Here is a 17,396-nt window from a genome sequence, read left to right on the forward strand (position 1 = left end):
TATAGACAACATTTAACCTATAACAAATGTACAGGCCTTTTCTTGGGCTACAGCAGCATAGCCTGTTTAACACCCTGGTTTATAAAAGCATTTTCTGTCTGGCAGAGGAATGCCTACCTATGTAGGCCTTTAGACAGATCTCAATAGGAACATAATCTCAGCTCTACAAGCTTTTCAACAGATGAATTTAACCAGCTCAAAAGTTACTGCCAATTAGGACTTTGAGGAGATACAGGGGTTTTGGGATTTACATTCTACAATCTTAGCTTTTATTACCCACTATCACAGATCTCTGGAAAGTTTTGCCCAGTTAGACCAACATGGGTGATAGGCATGTTTACAAACTTATCTTTCTATGACCTTCTGGCTTGATCAATTTTTTGGAGGACCAAGCTCAAGTAACTCAGGACCTGATACCACTTTTGTCATCCAAACATTTGTTTGTAATTGCCTCTGGATGTTTTAACATTGTCAGGGTCCCTGGAGTGCCTTTCTTATGTTGGGATAAATACATCTTTGGCACTTTCCTTGGTCAGTCGCTGGACTTGAACTCAGGGTTTGAGTGCTGTCCCTCAGCTCTCCAGCTCAGGACTAGCACTTGGCCACTTTAAACTCCAAAACAACTCAGCTTTGAGCACTCTGTTGGCAGATTAGAGATGACAATCTCACAGGGACTTTAGTCTGCCTGTGCCTGGACTGGCTTCAAACTGCAGATCAATGAGTTTTTTTTTTTTTTTTTTTTTTTTTTTTTTTTACAAACAGTCACTTTTACTCCAATTAAAAGCAACAAAGATGGTCATTGGAAGTAGTTTTTTTGTTTTTTTTTTTTTTTTTTGTCGGTCATGGGGCTTGAACTCTGGGCCTGGGCGCTGTCCCTCAGCTCTTCAGCTCAAGGCGAGCGCTCTACCACTTGAGCTACAGAGCCACTTCCGGTTTTCTGGTGGTTTATTGGAGATAGGAGTCTCACGGTCTTTCCTGCCCGGGCTGGCTTTGAACCGTGATCCTCAGATCTCAGCCTCCTGAGTAGCTAGGATTACAGGCGTGAGCCACCAGCGCCCGGCTGGAAGTAGTTTTATAAGCATGGTTTTACTTATTAAATTACATTTGACAAACTTGTCCTATCTTTTACTGTGGGCCTTCCGGCAACTGTTACAAAAAATTTTAGGGGCAAACTAGAATAATCCTATTTCTTTTTACTTTGAAATAAACCTTTAGGAAAATTTTATCTTTTAAACTTGTCTGGGAGGCCAGCCACTCCCCACAACTTCTCAAATTTTTGCAAGGGGGATGTCATTTTAAATCCTTTTTGTAAAGTTATTTTAATTTGCATTTAAATGCATCATTGAAACACTGGGCTGTATATTCTTTGCCTGTAGGCTGTCCTGTGGGCAGTGAATAGAAAGAGTGGCCATATTTTTTTTCTGCAGTCTTTGTTACCTTTAGGAATTTACCTCCAATTGTAAAATAGTATAGAAATCAATTTCTATCCTTTGCTCATACACCCCGTATGGTCTAACTTCTGGCGATGAACATTTACAGAACCAAATATCTAATGTGTCTTGTGTTTTACCCTTAATTAACAGGCTTTTGGTCATGTGAGATGAAGCAAGGCCAGAGTCTGAGAGAGACTGTGGCATCTCCCAACATGTATGGACTGTTGCACCTCCTGTTGGTAACCTGCAATATTTCTACATATACTGGTTAGAGACCTGGTTTACACTGGCTTTTGCAGGCTGGTGCCACTGGTTTAGGCAGCTGTGACTGGGCATAGTCACTCTGGTCCCTTGATCTTAATTGAAGTTGATCGGCACACAGGGGAGAAAACAGAGAATGAAACCCTTAGCTTTAGTTTACTAGCCATGGTCAGTGAACAATAGTTAACTCTTAGCATAAATGGACATAGGAATGACATAATTCACAGCAAACTTAGTTACCAATTTCATTTACTTTGTAAAGGACATTGTCTTTTTTAAGTCCTTTTCCAAGGTCTTTTAAAACTGCCTGTTTTTTCTTTGGCTTAGTCAGGTCACAAAGTTTTAAAGCAATTTAGATTAATTCACAGCTTCCATTGACAAAGATTTTTAGTAGGCAGAGTAACCTTGAAACCATAATCACTTACATATAGTCAGATAAGACACAGACAGACATGTTTGTGCACAGATTATAGAGCGTGCTTAGATTTTAAAATAGACTTTTAAAGTTTTGAAATTTTAGTGGAACTAATTTTCTAATTATGATGGAACCATGTGGTCATTTTAAAATACAAAACTTTGCCAACAAGAAACCTAGTGAACAGGAGGCAATAGGAACATACACTTGGCCTAGCATAATGGCACCACAGGACAGGGGAGGAGGAAGGGGTAGTACTAAGCTGAAGTACCAAGATGCCAATTTGGCACATCCACCACTTGCTCAATGCTAGAGAGAAGATTAATACACTTTTGGTAATATCCAAACTTGTTGGCCTTTATTTCAGGGAGTTTAGACTTAAACTCACCCATTTTCTATCTAATGAGTAGAAACAAGCAATTACTGGTTACATTCTTCCAGGGCTTAACCAAAGCGTTTAGCATATGAAATACTTGTGAAAGAGGTTACAAGCAGGTAATTTTGGCAAGAGGCAGAGTTTAAGGGGAGGGAGAGAGAGAGAGAGAGAGAGAGCTACTTGCTCAAGCACTCTCAGAAGTGGAGTTTTAAATGTGGGGCCAAATTTAATGATGGGGACTCAACAGCCCTCCAAGGCCAGGTGGCCTTAATGTAAAGAAATTTAGTGTCCTTCCCATGGTAAGTGACCTGAAGCCATGTGCCTAGAGTAGAGTGTCCTCTGCAGTGCAGGTTGGCTCCTAAATAGGTGGTGGCCCCACCAGTGGAGACTGTCCTTATGTTGGTCCAAGGTGGGTCCTTGGGCCATGGTAGGCCTCTAGTGGCTAATTCCAGCACTTGGCCAAGTTTTTGGTCAGATGGTGAGGGTGGGGCTCAGTTAGCCCAGAAAGGCTCAGGTGGCCTTACCACTGATATTGGAATCAGAAACCCTGACCTCAGACAAACTTGTCACTTACCCTGGAGTGGGAATTAATTAGTGGGGCTGGATGGGCTGGTAGAGCACTCAGTCAGGAGAAAGTTACCTTGATGGTCCTCTGGTGACTGGAGTGAAGGATCTCAGAATAGGTCCCAGGGCAGCTGTTTGAACTCCCTTCTGAAGTGCAGGGGGAGCAAATGCACTGGGGAACCTATCCCAGTATGGAGCCACCAGTGAAAGAGGATCAGACACATCCATCCTATGGGACCATGCAGAGGCAGGCAGGCAAAGGAGAAAGATTATTACAAGGTTTATTAGAGGAACCATATTTCCCCCAAGAGGGAGCACATGACCTCCATCATCATCCTGGTAGCAGAAGTATCTGAGAGAAAAGGAAGTGAGGTAGATGGGAGTTCAGGTGGGTCTGGGTGGAGAGAGGGAGAGACCAGTTGTATGGAGGGAACTCCAGAAATGGGAGGGGGCCCAGATGAGGGTGGAGCTGAGGACCAAAGGTGAGCGATCTACAAACTGCAGTTCAAAGCCAGTCCAGGCAGAGAAAGATTATCATCTCTAACTAGCCAGCAGAGTGCCAAAAAAGCGGGCAGAGTTGCTTTGGAGTCCGAAGTGGCAAAGTGCAATCCTTGCACTGGAGAGCTGAAAAACAGCACTCAGGCACTAAGTTCAAGTCCAGTGACCAAGGGAAATGTCAAGGTTGCGTTTACCCTAACATAGAAAGAGGCACTCCTGGGACTTTGGCAATAATGTTTGGCTCTTCTAAAATTGATCAGAGCTGGAGGTCATGGCAAGCTACTTTATAAGCATGCATAACTGGGCAAGAACTTGTCAACCATTTGTAATAGTTGGCTGTAAAAGGCTGAGGTTGTGAATTGTGGGGAATAGCTTAAATCCAAACTGCTCTGTATGTGCTTAAAACCCTAATTGGCAGTAAATTCTGGGCTGACACTAACCAAATAAATTTGTTTAAGAATAAAATATGAAATTGTTAGGACCAGATCAAAAGTAAAGAGATAGGGTATTAATCAGAACAAGGAAGGAGAAAATTCAAATTTAACTGAGACAAATAAGTCCCAGGTAAGCAGAGAAACATTGGTATAAACACCAAAATAAAACAAAATTGTGGTCTGATAATTACTAAAAAGATCATTTATATCAGGATTTAGACCAAATGTTAAATTTTCAAAGATAAGGGCTTAAGTAGAGAGTTAAGCACCAGGAGCTACACTAAACATCTGTATTCCAAAGGATGGCCTGCCTGTCCCACCTAGGCTATTTGAGGAGCTAAACAATGCTTTCGCCCATTTGGGGAGGTAATGTTTTCCTAGGATTTCAAGGTAAGACTTGTCCCACCTCCAGGCCTTGAAGCTGGGTGCAATGCCCCCATCTCCAGCCTAGATACCAGGATGTCTACAGGCAGTTGTGTGGACTCAACCACCCTATTTGCCTTGATGCAATTTGTAATCACTAACTGTTAGGTCTGCTTTTATAACTTGTTTGTCAATTACAAAACTGCCACTGAACACCTACAAGTGGAACTTCTTATGGATCTTACCTTTAAACATCCTAGACTATTTAAATCTTTTACAAACCAAAGTACTAAACAGGCTATGCTGCTATAGCCGCCCCCCAAAGGGTCCATACAGTTATGAAAAGTTAAAAAATTATGCCTAAACTCTAGTTTGGAATAAAATGTAATTAGTAAAAAGTTGTCACCTTGACAAACTACCCCACACCATATTCTAAAAGCCAGTGTACAATCAGAAAAATATTAGGGGAGTTTACTAAAGTTAGTCCCTAGGTAAAACTTCTTTAATGAACCTGTGTAGACTAATGCCAACTGTTTACACACCCATAAAACATTTAAGCTTCAATTATTAAAAAAACAAAAAAGGGGAATCCCCAAGGGAACTTTTGCCTTAACCTTATTTACTCTAAATTTTTAAAATTTCACTCAAAGTGATCCTTTCACTAAAGCTGAAAAGCATTTTATCCCTCTAGCACCACCTCACTATCTATTCCCATATGGTTTAAAAAATTTAATCAATGAAGAATAAGACTAATGCCCCATAAGTGAAAATAGCGTTTCTATCATTCCAGATGGATCTACTGGCAACATCTGGGTCCCTTTTTGACTCATCCGACCTCCAGAGAAGCAAAAACAACACAACACAACCCTGAGGAAGAACATCTAGTACGCAGATTTGCAGACCTAAGGTTGAAGTCTGGAGGAAGCCATCATCCTTATCTTAAGAAAACCAGCTTGACCCCAGCAACATGGGGTCAGAATAAGGTGTTGACACAAGACCGAAGCCACCCTGGTCAGTACAAAAACCCCTAGAATACCTGAATATCTGTTTTGGCCATGATTGCACTGCTTGTGAATACTTCTGCAGTGAGTAGTGAACATGCATATTGGGCCTATGTCACTCACCGACCATTGTTAAAATTAGTGGATTAGCTAGACCAAGGTCCGGTGGCGTATACAAATGACAGCATGTATTTTCCTCCACCATGGGATCATGCAGACCCTACTCATCCAGGTGAGGAAGGCATACCTTATATTATTTCCTTAGGATTTGAGTCTTTACCACTGTGTTTAGGGACATCACCTTGCTTACCAACCAGAAGACAGGTATGGGCATACATCTTGCCTGATGATAAAATCAACAATCATATGGGGCTATTCAGCACAATTTCCTTAAATTTTATTGGTAAGGATCATTCTTATACAAATAAGACTGGGCGACCACCTAACCTAGTATGCCAGGACATTAATTATTGAATTTTGTTTATGTTTCTATTCAGTGGTCTCAGTGTCAAAACCCTAGAGGAAAGATTATACAGCATAATGATAACATCTCATTTATAGATTGAGGTCCTCATGGATGTTTCATTGCCAATTATTCTGAAAAGCATGTTGGTGATTGGTATACTAATAATTCTTCTGATGGTGACGTCTATACAATGGAGTTATAAATCATGTAGAACCCATTGGCTTGCTCACCTGACATGATGGAGGCCTTGTGCCTCGTAGGCCACATATAAACTTCAGGGGACACTTAGGGCCTGAGCAGTGGCATTTATAAAACTTGCCACGCAATTTTATACAACTCAGAATTGGATTGGTCACTTTACTAGGGCCCATGAGGCAAATTATACATTTTACAGGAACCATTCTTTTACTGTACAGGGTTGTATTAAACTTTCCTATGTCCTAGCCCACAGGGACAGTGTCAATCAATGAGAACCCACGCAGCCTGGACTCTTTACATGCTTAAATCATACTATTTCTTTTAATATGCCTTCTCAGTCTCTCCTGATATTAAGATCTCGCTTAGGGGTCTGGGTGCCTGTTAACCTCACCCGACCTTGGCAGGAGAGCCCCACTGTTGGTTTGTTGACAGGAGTCTTCCAGCAACTGCTGAAGAGAACTAGGAGATTCCTGGGTCTGAGTGTAGCTGTGATCCTTGAAATGACTGCTATCACCATGACTGCTGCGACTGCCGGAGTGGCCCTGCATTCCTCCATCCAAACCAAGGACTTTGTAGAGAAGTGGCTGGACTGTCACCAGCTATGGACTCATCAGCACAATATTAAACAGGACATTGATTCCCGTCTGAACACCCTGCAACACACGGTGCAGTGGATGGGAGACCAGATAATTGATCTGCAGAAACAGCTAACCTTCAAGTGTGATTAGAGCTCAATAAACTGTGCATCACTCCTACTTGATTCAACACTTCTAACATTACTTGGCAGGGACTTCACTACCACCTGCCAGTCTTGCAAGGAAATTTGACTTGGGACATCCACTAGTTACAGCAGGAAGTCATTGAGACTTTCTTGGCACAACTCCCTGGGGTGGGATATGAAGGTCTGGCTGAGGGAATTGCATCTGTGCTAAACCAATTGGACCCTCGAACCTGGTGGCACAGTTTTACCCATAGTGTTTCTACAGGATTGATTGCATTATGTCTTGTCAAGATATTGCTGTCTACATTCCAAAATAGTTTCTGCAAATCCCTTCTGCAAAGGATCTCTTGCTTACAGTTGTACTTAAAAAACAAAAAAGGGGGGAGATGTCAGAGGCATCAACCGGCATAACCCCATCTGTTGCTGTTTCCACAACGGGATCTGGGAACACGATGTGTGGTATAGGCAAGAAGGGACTACACCATGTGGGTATAGACAAAATTTATTGGAACATCACATGCTTATATACAGCACACAAGCAGGAGAAGTAAATCTTCAGTCAGGGGCAGAGAGTTAAACAGTTTTATGGGAGCACAGACAATGAGAGTTTAAACAGAAAAAGCTAATCCTTGTCAACAAATGTGGAGCAGTTCCACTAAACAAGGTTGTAAAAGTAGGTAAAGCACAGGTGATTTACACATGGGGGGGGGGTCTCCAGGCATTGTTCTACGTGGTTAAGTAGATGAAGCACGAATGGTACTTTGAGCAAACCATTACCTGAGTCTTGCACCGGGGCAGAACCTTTGCCCAGCATGGAGGAAAGGGTGTCCCTTCCTCCCCGAGAAGAATTGGTAGTGGTCCTGTGGCTCAGGTGGTAGGGCACTTGCTTTCAGCTGAAGAGCTGAGGGACAGCGTCCAGGCCCAGAGTTCAAGCCCCACAACCAACAAAAATAAATAAATTGGAAGGAAGGGATGCATGTCTGTATGCACCCTCAGGGCACACAGGTGCTCAAATGGGGTTTTGCAGGCCTATGCCTCCAACACCCATATGAACCCCTCTCCTTCTGCTCCCACTCCAGCTCCCAGATCTTAGGCAGATTGGGTGGAAGGGGGCTGTGTCAGTCCTGGAGTTTTTCTCCACCTCTGGCTGTGCCTGAGCAGCTGCAGGAGCCCTGGCCCATGCTGCACGAGGCAGCAACAACTGCTGCAGTCGCTGCTGCAAGTTTGGCCATTTGGCTCCACTCCTGCCTGGTTGCCCTGACACTGGAGGAGTCTCGCTGGCTCCTTTGCTGTTTCACACTGCACCTCCAGCCTAGGGATGAGCCCAGGAAGCTCGGCGCTGGAGCCTTTGAGGCCTGAGGTCAGCCACTGGAGGGATTTGGAGGGGCTGCCCTGCCTGCAGGGTCTGGCCTGAGGAGCCTGTGCCCCAGTCATGGCTGCTTGCTGCTCAGAAGAAGCGGCGGTGGAGCTGGCCTGTAGCCGGCTTGCTTGCTCCCTCCGAGCCTCTTACAGTTGTGTTACTGGCAGAACAATATCCCAACTGCTCTAGTACTATTTTATTGTATTTTAAAAATAAAAGACTTCATGGGCCCCATAAGTGCTTTATGAAATATGACTGGCAGCCGCTATTTAAATAAATGTGAGAATTCAGGAGTTTTTCTTTTATCTTCCTAAGTGATTTTTTTTGTCTGTCTTGGGACTTGAACTCTTGGCCGGGGTACTGCTGTCCCTTAGCTCTTCAGCTAAAGGCTAGCACTCTACCACTTGAGCCACAGGACCACTTAGGTTTTCTGGTGGTTTATTGGAGATAAGAGTCTCATGGTCTTTCCTGCACTGGTTGGATTTGAATCTCGATCCTCAGATCTCAGCTTCCTGAGTGGCTAGGATTACAGGCAGGAGCCACTTGTGCCCAGCTCTAAGTGATCATTTTAAAGGCTAAGCATAATAGATCACTCCTGTAGTACCATCTACTTGGGAGGCATAGATTGAGAGGATTGCAATCCAAGATCAACCCAGGCAAAAAGTGAGATCTGATCACAATCATCAAGCTGGGCTGATTCCAATAATCTCAGCTAGATGGGAGGCTGGTCCTGGGATGGGAAGAAAACAGGATGCCCTAACTTAAAAACTAAAGTACAAAAAGGCCGTAGTGTGGATTAAGAGTTAAACACCTGCCTAAGCATGAAATCCTTTGTATAAACCCTAGTACTGAGAAAAGGAGGGAGGGAGGAAAGCAGGAAGGGATATAGGGGAGGGAGAGAGATGTTATTTCATTAATTTTACATTTTTCCTAACACCATTCATTTTGAGTTTCTTTTGCTCAAGACTAGCACTCTGCCACTCAAGCCTCAGTACCACTTCCAGCCTTTCTCTTTATGTGGTACTGAGGAACCAAACCCAGGACTTCATGTATGTGCTAGGCCAGCACTCTATTACTAAGCCACATTCCCAGTCCTTCTTTTATTTTGTAAGATGAGCTTTGGTTTTGTGTTCTTCTCTTGGCATGGAACTTAGGCTAGTCTCAACCTAACTTCTGACTCAGCCTCCTAAATTCAGAGATTGCAAACATAGATCACCATACTCAGCTCAGGATTCCTTTGAGAGAATCATCTTTTCAGAGACAGAGTTATTCTGTCTTCCTTGGATTGGATGGCCTTTTGCTTTTGGCATTGTGTTAATCCCATTTCTTGTCTTGATATATTTCTCCTTCTAGATCAATAGAAAATTTTCAGCTTCCCAACTTGAAGCCTATTGGTCTCATCCAATAATATCACAAAATTGGTGAATACCATTACCTGGCATCATGGGCATGCCAGCCAGCTAAAACTCAGCTATCAGATGGGCTTGGGCTTCAACAATGCAGGCATTTCTCTGCATAATCTGAAAACTGTCATAGATAATGTTGGTTTATTCCATCCTGTTTTCAGCTGCTTGCCATTCTGAGCTTTGTATGTTTTTGCTTTCTTTTATTTATTTATTTATTTATTTTTGAGTCATAGGCCTTGATCTCTGGGCTTGGCTTGGGTGATGTCCCTGAGCTTTTCAACTCAAGGCTAGCACTCTACGACTTGAGCCACAGAGCCACTTCTGGTTTTCTGGTGGTTTATTGGAGATAGGAGTCTCACGGACTTTCCTCCCTGGGCTGGCTTTGAACCACGATCCTCAGATCTCAGACTTCTAAGTAGCTAGGATTACAGGTGTGAGCCACCTGTACCCGGCCCTGACTGAATCTTGAAAAGAGAAGACAGGAATAGGTCAAGAGACACACATTATCAAAATGGGGATGGGAGGGATCGAGAGTCCTGACTGAGCAGTGGATCCATATAAAGTCTGATCAGACTTACTCCAAACATGAAGGAACATCTTCAGTCTGGATGTTGGATGCCTCTAAACATTGTCAGGGACATGAAAGGAGCAGGGTTGGGTTGAAGGTTTAGGGAGCACTGTGGGATGAAGTGTCATTAAAAACTCAGCTCTGGGGCTGGGAAGTTGGCTCAGTGGTAGAGCTCTTGCCTTGCATGCCTGAGTCCCGGGGGTTCGATTCTTCAGCACCATATAAGCAAAATGGAAAGCCGGAAGTGGCGCTTTGGCTCAAGTGGTAGAGCACTATCCTTGAGCTGAAGAGCTGAGGGACAGGGCACAGGCCCAGAGTTCAGGCCCCACAACCGGACCCTCCCCCCCAAAAATAAAACTCTCAGTTCTGACAGCACAGATCAAGTGTATGTCTTGGGAGTCCCCTGTTGTGCTGTGGCAATGCTCTTCCTGTGTATGTCTGCCTAGAGGGGGAGGTGTTTGCTCCTCATTTGTCATTAATTCTAGAGGACAGAGGAGCCCCATGAGTCCAGTAAACAGATGCTTTCTGGCAGCTTCTCACAGTGTTTCCTCCAGGCAGCACCATGCTCTTTACTTGCTCTGATGAGGCAGCTGCATATGGGTCTGCAGGAATTTCTTGTCAAGAAATTAGAGAGTCATTCATTCATTACTCTATAACAAAGAGTGGCAATGCCTAACTATAGGTTGCTTTGTTATTCCAATGTGTGTGCTACTGGCACTGGCTTGTCTCTTCAGTCTGCACAGGCTCAGGACAATACTATAGTCAGCTCGGACACACCAGCTTACACCCAGTCACTACTCAGAATGTGATGTCAAAGCTACTCCTGGTAATAGATGACAAGGCTGTTTAAATCAGAATAAGATCACAGCAGAATGCACTACGATATCTTTTTGCTCCTCTGATTTTACAGCTTCTAAGCTAGTGTTTCCTGGCTTCCTATCCTTGTGGCGTAGTATGAGAGCCATCTAGGTTGTTGCAATGCATCAGCCAGGAGAAGGGTGTCTATAGTCAGAGTATGACACAAAAAATAGCATCTGTGGTGAGGTTAGACTTGGTGTTGGATTATAATTAAGCTATTTCTGCAAAGCTGGGAAGCATGGAAATGGACTGCCATTGTGAAATGGACATGGGATAATTTAGGAGACAACAAGGATCTGAGTAGCTCTCACCTGTAATCCTAGCTACACAGGATGCTGTGATCTGAGTACTGAGGTTCAGAGACAACCTAGGCACAAATATCAGATAGTTTCTTTCTTCCAATTAACTAGCAAAAATGAACTAGAGCTGTGGCTGAAGTACTAGCCATAAGAAAAAGAGCTAAGGGTCAGCACTGAACACATGCTAGCATGAAAAAAATGAGAAAGACATAAGAAGGGAAATTACAAGAAACTTACTGTGAACAATTAGACCTCTAATTATCTTTCTTTTTATTAGCAAGTATTGGTTGTACAAGAAGGAGGTTGTGACGTTCCCATACATGGATACAATGTATCACAGTCATACCCACTCCATCACCTACCCAGTCTTATTTCCAGTTAACACTAAAAAGCCAGAAGCAGTGAGGTAGCTCAAGTGGAAGAGTCCCAGCCTTGAGCAAAAATCTGAAGTGACATTACCAGGTCCTGAGTTGAAGCCCTAGTACAAGGACCACCACACCCAACAAAAATAAAATATTCCATGGGAATGAATGTAGATCTTGTAACATACAACTACAGAAAATAGTAATGTCTGGCATTGAGCTCCCTTAAATTATAAATAACATGAGGAAACAAAGGTCCAAAGTCTTTTTGAATAGCATTTTATTTTCTGAGGATAACAGAATAACAAGACATTGTTATTGTCTGTTCTGTCACATGGTGTTAGATATAAGTATGAGATACTCTGCAGGAAGAACCTCTGTGCAACTTCTGAGGAAACAGAAGTTGGCTGTTCTTTTAAGGGTGAAGGAAATACTTTGTATCTTTTGATGGCGGTGAATCTATGGGAAATCATCAACCTATTAAAAAAACTAGATATAGTTATAGAATTATATCATCTTATATTAAGAAAGGTCATTAAAGGCACTTTAAAACTAAACAAAGAGGGGCTGGGAAGGTGTCTGAATGGTAGAGTGCTTGCCTCACATGCATGAGGCCCTGGGTTCAATTCCTCAGAACCACATAAGCAGAAAAGCAGAAAGTGGTACTGTGGCTCAAGTGGTAGAGCACTAGCCTTGAGCTGAAAAGCTGAGGGACAGCTCCCAGGCCCTTTGTTCAGACCCCATGGCCAACAAAATACATACATACATACATACTTACATAAACTAAGAATAAGAACTTTAAGAGCGTAAACTAATAGAAATGGAATATAACTTAAATAGCAATCTACAAATTTATACTGTTAAATTCATTGAGTACTTAAACAAATGGGGAAATTCAATTCTTTCCCATAATAGATTGTTAACTGAAGAATATAATTTGAGTGAGGGAATTTTGTGTAGATGCCTATTACATATCATCTAATAGAAATGCCATGTAAGCCAGAACACAGAAGCCTCCCACAGGACATAGTGCTGTCTGAAAATGAACTCATGGAAAAATGGTACAAAACCTCGTTCAGAAGTCATACTAAACTTTTTCTGTGTATATGCTGATCCTGGGGTTAGAACTGAGGGCTTGGGTGCTGTCTTTGAGCTAATTTTGCTCAAGACTAGTGCTGTGCCACTTGAGTCACAGCACCACTTCCAGGAGTGTTTTAGTAGTTTTTTGGAGATGAGTCTCATGGACTTTCTTTCATGGGCTGGCTTCAAACATTGGTCTTCAGATCTCCACCTCCTGAGCAGCTAAGGCTATAGGCATGATCCAGCAGTGCTGGGCTCCAAACTGACAATTTTCTCTCAAGAAATATCACTTCACACTGAAATAGTGAATCCAAATAGCTCATAATGGAACAAGGAATAATATTTCCACAGCAACCTATAGTGGATCTATTCGCATATACTGTGACAGATACCAAATGTTCCCAAATCAAATCTACCCTAACCATTTTTCTCTCATAGACCCTTCTTAAAGCAATTTCAGCAGGTTTTGTTAGTTTGTTTTGTGCTTATTCTAGGTCTTGAACTCGGGGCTTGAGTATCATATCTATGCTCCTTTTGCTTAATCTTAGCATGCTACCACATGAGCTACAACCCATTTCCTTTCTTTTGGTAGTTTTTTGGAGATAAGACTCACTGATTTTTCCTGCTTACAACCTTCTGAATAGATAGGATTAAAGTTGTGAGCCACTTTCCCCCACCTTCATTGTTTACTTTTGTAGGAGCACATAAAGTACTTCCACCACATTTGTCCATTTGCCCTTCCCTTCACAATGCTACCCCCACCAAAAACCTTATAATAGATTTCTTAATCCTTTGATTAAAGTAAACTAAGCAAAGAGACAATTAAAAATGATATGCTATGTCTTAGGTTGCCTTGATCTTAGCAGAGTATCACTTCAAGTTAAAACTGATTAACAAAAATTGAAGAAAAATACCGAGGAGACTCAAAATTGAACAAAGTAAATCCTAATCTTCAAGTTTCAGGTCTCCAAGTAAAAGGAAAGCAGAAACTGTTGTTGGGAGTTCCAGGTAACCAGTGAGGCTTGATAGTCAAAAGTGATGTGTGATCCTGAAGTCTGAGGGGAATATGAGCAGTACTAATGTATAAGTGTTTAAAATCCCTCACTTCAATGGTTATGCTGGGGTGAAGTTGAGAATGTCCTTGTTCAAGGTTTTGGGTATCATCATATTTATGACTTCATGAAATCCCATAACATCATGATGCCTCTTCCTGAAAATTCATTGAGTAATCCTAGCTACTCAGAAGGCTGAGATCTGAGCATCATGGTTTAGTTATCTCCAATTAATCACCAAAAAGATGGAAGTGGAACTGCAGCTCAAGTGGAAAATCACTAACCTTGAGGGGGAAAAAAAGCAAACAAGAACAGATTCTAAGCCCTGAGTTCAAGTCCTAGCAGTGGGGATGGGGAGAGTTTGATTGAGAAGGAAGACAAAAGACAGTCAAAGCCAAGAGTAAAGTAGGCCCTAAAAGTTCAGAGATTACAACCTAGAATGCCTTTAACCAAGGATGCTTGTCTTAGTTGGGTTTTTCTTATTGTGATTTTTATAGGCAAACAGCATTGAATTGGAGAAAAAATAGCTTTCTCAACCTAAACCAAATATCAAAATGAAGAAAAAGACTATCTTGTGCAAGCCTATAAAGCAGGAGTTACTGGAGGGGAATGAAGAAAGCCTAAAGAAGAGCTCAGCATCCCAGAGAATGGTGTGTCAGACCAGGAAAGCAAAGAGGAGGACCAGGAGCCAGAATCATCATGTGACCTCAACTCTGTGGATATGTGCAGAGTCATGTGTTCACTCACTAACTCTTAGGATTTTGTCATGGCTAGGACACTAAACTCGCTCCTTACTCAAATTTTCCCTTTCATCTGCTTGATCTCAAAACTTCTTAACTTGGGTGGCATTTTTTGTGCTTTTGAAAATTTTATCATTTCTCAAAAACAGCCTTTGAAGTGTTAAAAGGACATCTGGGTGAATAAAGTGGAAATATTCGAGTTTGGTTAAAAAAAAAATGAATGAACTGAGGCAGTTGGAAGACCATGGGAAGAGGTGTAATAAGAATAGTCTCTTACGTGGGAAAAGTCTTAGCAGTTTTACCTTCAGCTCCATCTGTAAGAAACCATTAACATTCTCTATTAGTAGAGTTATTATTTGTATAATTAAATTTGGAATTGGCACTTGATGATCCAAATATTAAGTACCATGTCCCCTGAGCAAAGTTTAGGTTGTTTGATATAAAGTTGAAGAGCCTACAAGTTTAAATTTTTCTTTAATATAATAAGTAACAGACTATTTTTCAAAATCTACTTGGTATGGCGAACTTGAATTGCTAGGCCTGGTAATACTTTTCATTGTAGGAACAACTAGTTTTTCTACATAGCTCTTACCCTATACCCTGATGCCCTACTCTGCTTTGTTAGCCTTGTCCAGTACTTTGGGATGTAGTCCTTTGGTTTATTTTTATCATTCTAAAGCTAGTCTCTATCATCATAGATATGTCAGAATTGGCATGTTGGTCTAAATATCTGGTAATAAATCTATTTCTTCCACTGTTAACCCCACAGACATCTTTAGGTAGAAAAATGTTGTTTCCTGCTCTTTGCCTTAGCACCATCTTCCTAGAAAAAACAGCACCATGAGAGCCAAGTAGAGGAAGCGAATGCGCAGGCTGAAGGGCAAAAGAAGAAAGATGAGGCAGAGGTCTAAGTAAACCAGTTTGTGCACCCATCAAGGCCAGAGGAGCAGGAGGAATAAGGAATGCCATAGGCTGGGACGCTGAGATGTTGGACTGCATGCCGCTGTGATTTCCCAGTGGATCCAGAACTTTCATTGCCAAGATCATCTCTGAAAGACACACCTTGCTCATAACCAAGCATCCCCTGATGATCCTGTGCCCCAGACCTGTGACATTCTGGACTAGTTCTGTTCATAGTTGTGGCCAAGTGTGACACATGTACAATAAACCATCTCTTTTGCTGTTGCAAGAAAAAAACAGAAAGAAAAATGTTGTTTCCTTATTGAAAATTCACCCATTTCAAATATTTTGTGGAAGTTTCTTTTTTGTTTATTGTTTTTTGTTTTTTGGATTTTGTTTTTTGTTTTGTCAGTCATGGGACTTTAATTCTGAGCCTAAGCACCGTCCCTCATTCTTCAGCTCAAGGCTAGCACTCTACTACTTGAGCCACAGTGCCACTTCTGGTTTTCTGAGTAGTTTATTGAGATAAGAGTCTCAGGGACTTTCCTGCCTGGGCTGGCTTTGAACCATGATCCTCAGATCTCAACCTCTTGAGTAGCTAGGATTGCAGGCTTGAGCCACCGGTATCTGGCTGGAAGATTTTTATATGTGGATTTATGGAGGGGTGTATTTGTTTTCTACTTTTCAAACCATTATTTAATGACCATTATTTTGGTATTGAGCAATTTTATTATTTTAATTTGGGGCATTGCTTTATTTTGTTATGTTTTTGCCCATAATGGTATTTGAAATCAGGGTCTCATACTCACCTTACTTGAACCACTGCTCAAGTCCAGCTCTTTGCTTGTTGAAGATGGAGTTGCAGACTTTTCTGCCTGGCCTGGCTTTGAATCACCATTCTCCAGATCTTAGCCTCCTAATTGAATTTTATGTGTTCAATAGTGTGGAATGTAAGCCAGGCATGGGAAGCTAACAACTATAATCCTAGCTACTCAGGAGACTGAGATGTGAACTCAATCCCAAACATAAAAGTTCATAAGTCTCTCAACTCTAACAAACTTCTCAGAAAAGGCTAGAAGTGGTGCCATGATTCAGGTGGTAGAATGCTAGCTTTGAGCAGAAGAAGCTCAAGACAGCACCTAATCCCTGAGTTCAAGCCTCTGCCTGTTGGGGTGGGGGGCAGAAGATTGGGTTTCAAACAGTCAATTGGAAACTCTTCTTCCCAACATTTCATGACCAGTCTTCCCTCTCCTCCTTCATAAAGGCCACAGTATTACAGGTTTTCTACCAGAGTCATAGAAACTGGTAATATTAAGTGCTTTTTGTTTTACATTCAATTCACTTTGGAACTTTAAAAAACTTCTATAACTTATAATATTTATACTACTGAAAAATAACTGATTTTTTGAAAAGCATAGAAAAAAATCTTTGTCAAGGGTCCCAGTGGATACTAAGGAACATTATTGGGAAATTTTTACTTGGTTGCTTGTCTGTTGAATCATTTAAACACATGTGGAATTTGGGGTTTTTCAACATTTTACCACCAAATCTTCAACAAACTACGTTGCCTCATTGGATTTTGCTTCAAAAATTATAAAATATTTTGACATATTTTTGGTTTGGTCTTTTGGGGATTTTGGCTTTTGGAGTGCTAGTGGGCCAGTACGTAGGCTTGAATGGAGGTCTGGTATCTTGCTTAGATTATTTTGTTCAATGCAATCACTGTGTCATTTAAGTCAGATTTCCACTTCTGGTTTTTGCTACTTAATTGAAATAAGAATCTTGAGGATTTGTTTCCTTGGGTTGGCATCAAACTGTGATCTTCAGATCCCACCTTCATGAGCAGCTGAAATTACAAGTATGAGCCAAACCCTGGATATATTGTACTACCTATAAAACCAAAAGATGGACAAAATTCAGAAGCAAGTGTGTATGATATGTATTTTACATAATTATATAGACAAATATAACCATGTAAGTGTGTGTGTGTGTGTGTGTGTGTGTGTGTGTGTGTGTGTGTGATTTTAAATGTGTAGAGGGA

The 17,396-nt window shown here is 41.7% G+C and overlaps 1 protein-coding gene across 8 annotated transcripts in view; it reads left to right on the forward strand.

Annotated features, from left to right (window-relative positions):
- The window catches only part of LOC138815868 (endogenous retrovirus group K member 18 Env polyprotein-like), a 48,557-nt gene extending 32,826 nt beyond the window's left edge, over positions 1-15,731 (forward strand). For 4 of the 8 annotated variants that reach the window (XM_070005245.1, XM_070005246.1, XM_070005247.1 and 1 more), the window contains 3 exons: positions 1,584-1,668; positions 5,135-5,355; positions 6,442-8,395. In XM_070005245.1, the coding sequence (XP_069861346.1) occupies positions 1,601-1,668; positions 5,135-5,355; positions 6,442-6,737 (585 nt within the window). In that variant the 5' untranslated portion in view covers positions 1,584-1,600 and the 3' untranslated portion in view covers positions 6,738-8,395. Of the gene's footprint in view, positions 1-1,583; positions 1,673-5,134; positions 8,396-14,212 lie in introns of those variants that run through there. The other 4 variants (XR_011368509.1, XR_011368507.1, XR_011368506.1 and 1 more) reach the window with 4 other exon arrangements.
- Positions 15,732-17,396: the final 1,665 nt, after the last annotated feature.

Source organism: Dipodomys merriami, unplaced genomic scaffold, assembly GCF_024711535.1.
Source record: "Dipodomys merriami isolate MVZ:Mamm:240054 unplaced genomic scaffold, mDipMer1.0.p SCAF_678, whole genome shotgun sequence".
NCBI lineage: Eukaryota > Metazoa > Chordata > Mammalia > Rodentia > Heteromyidae > Dipodomys > Dipodomys merriami.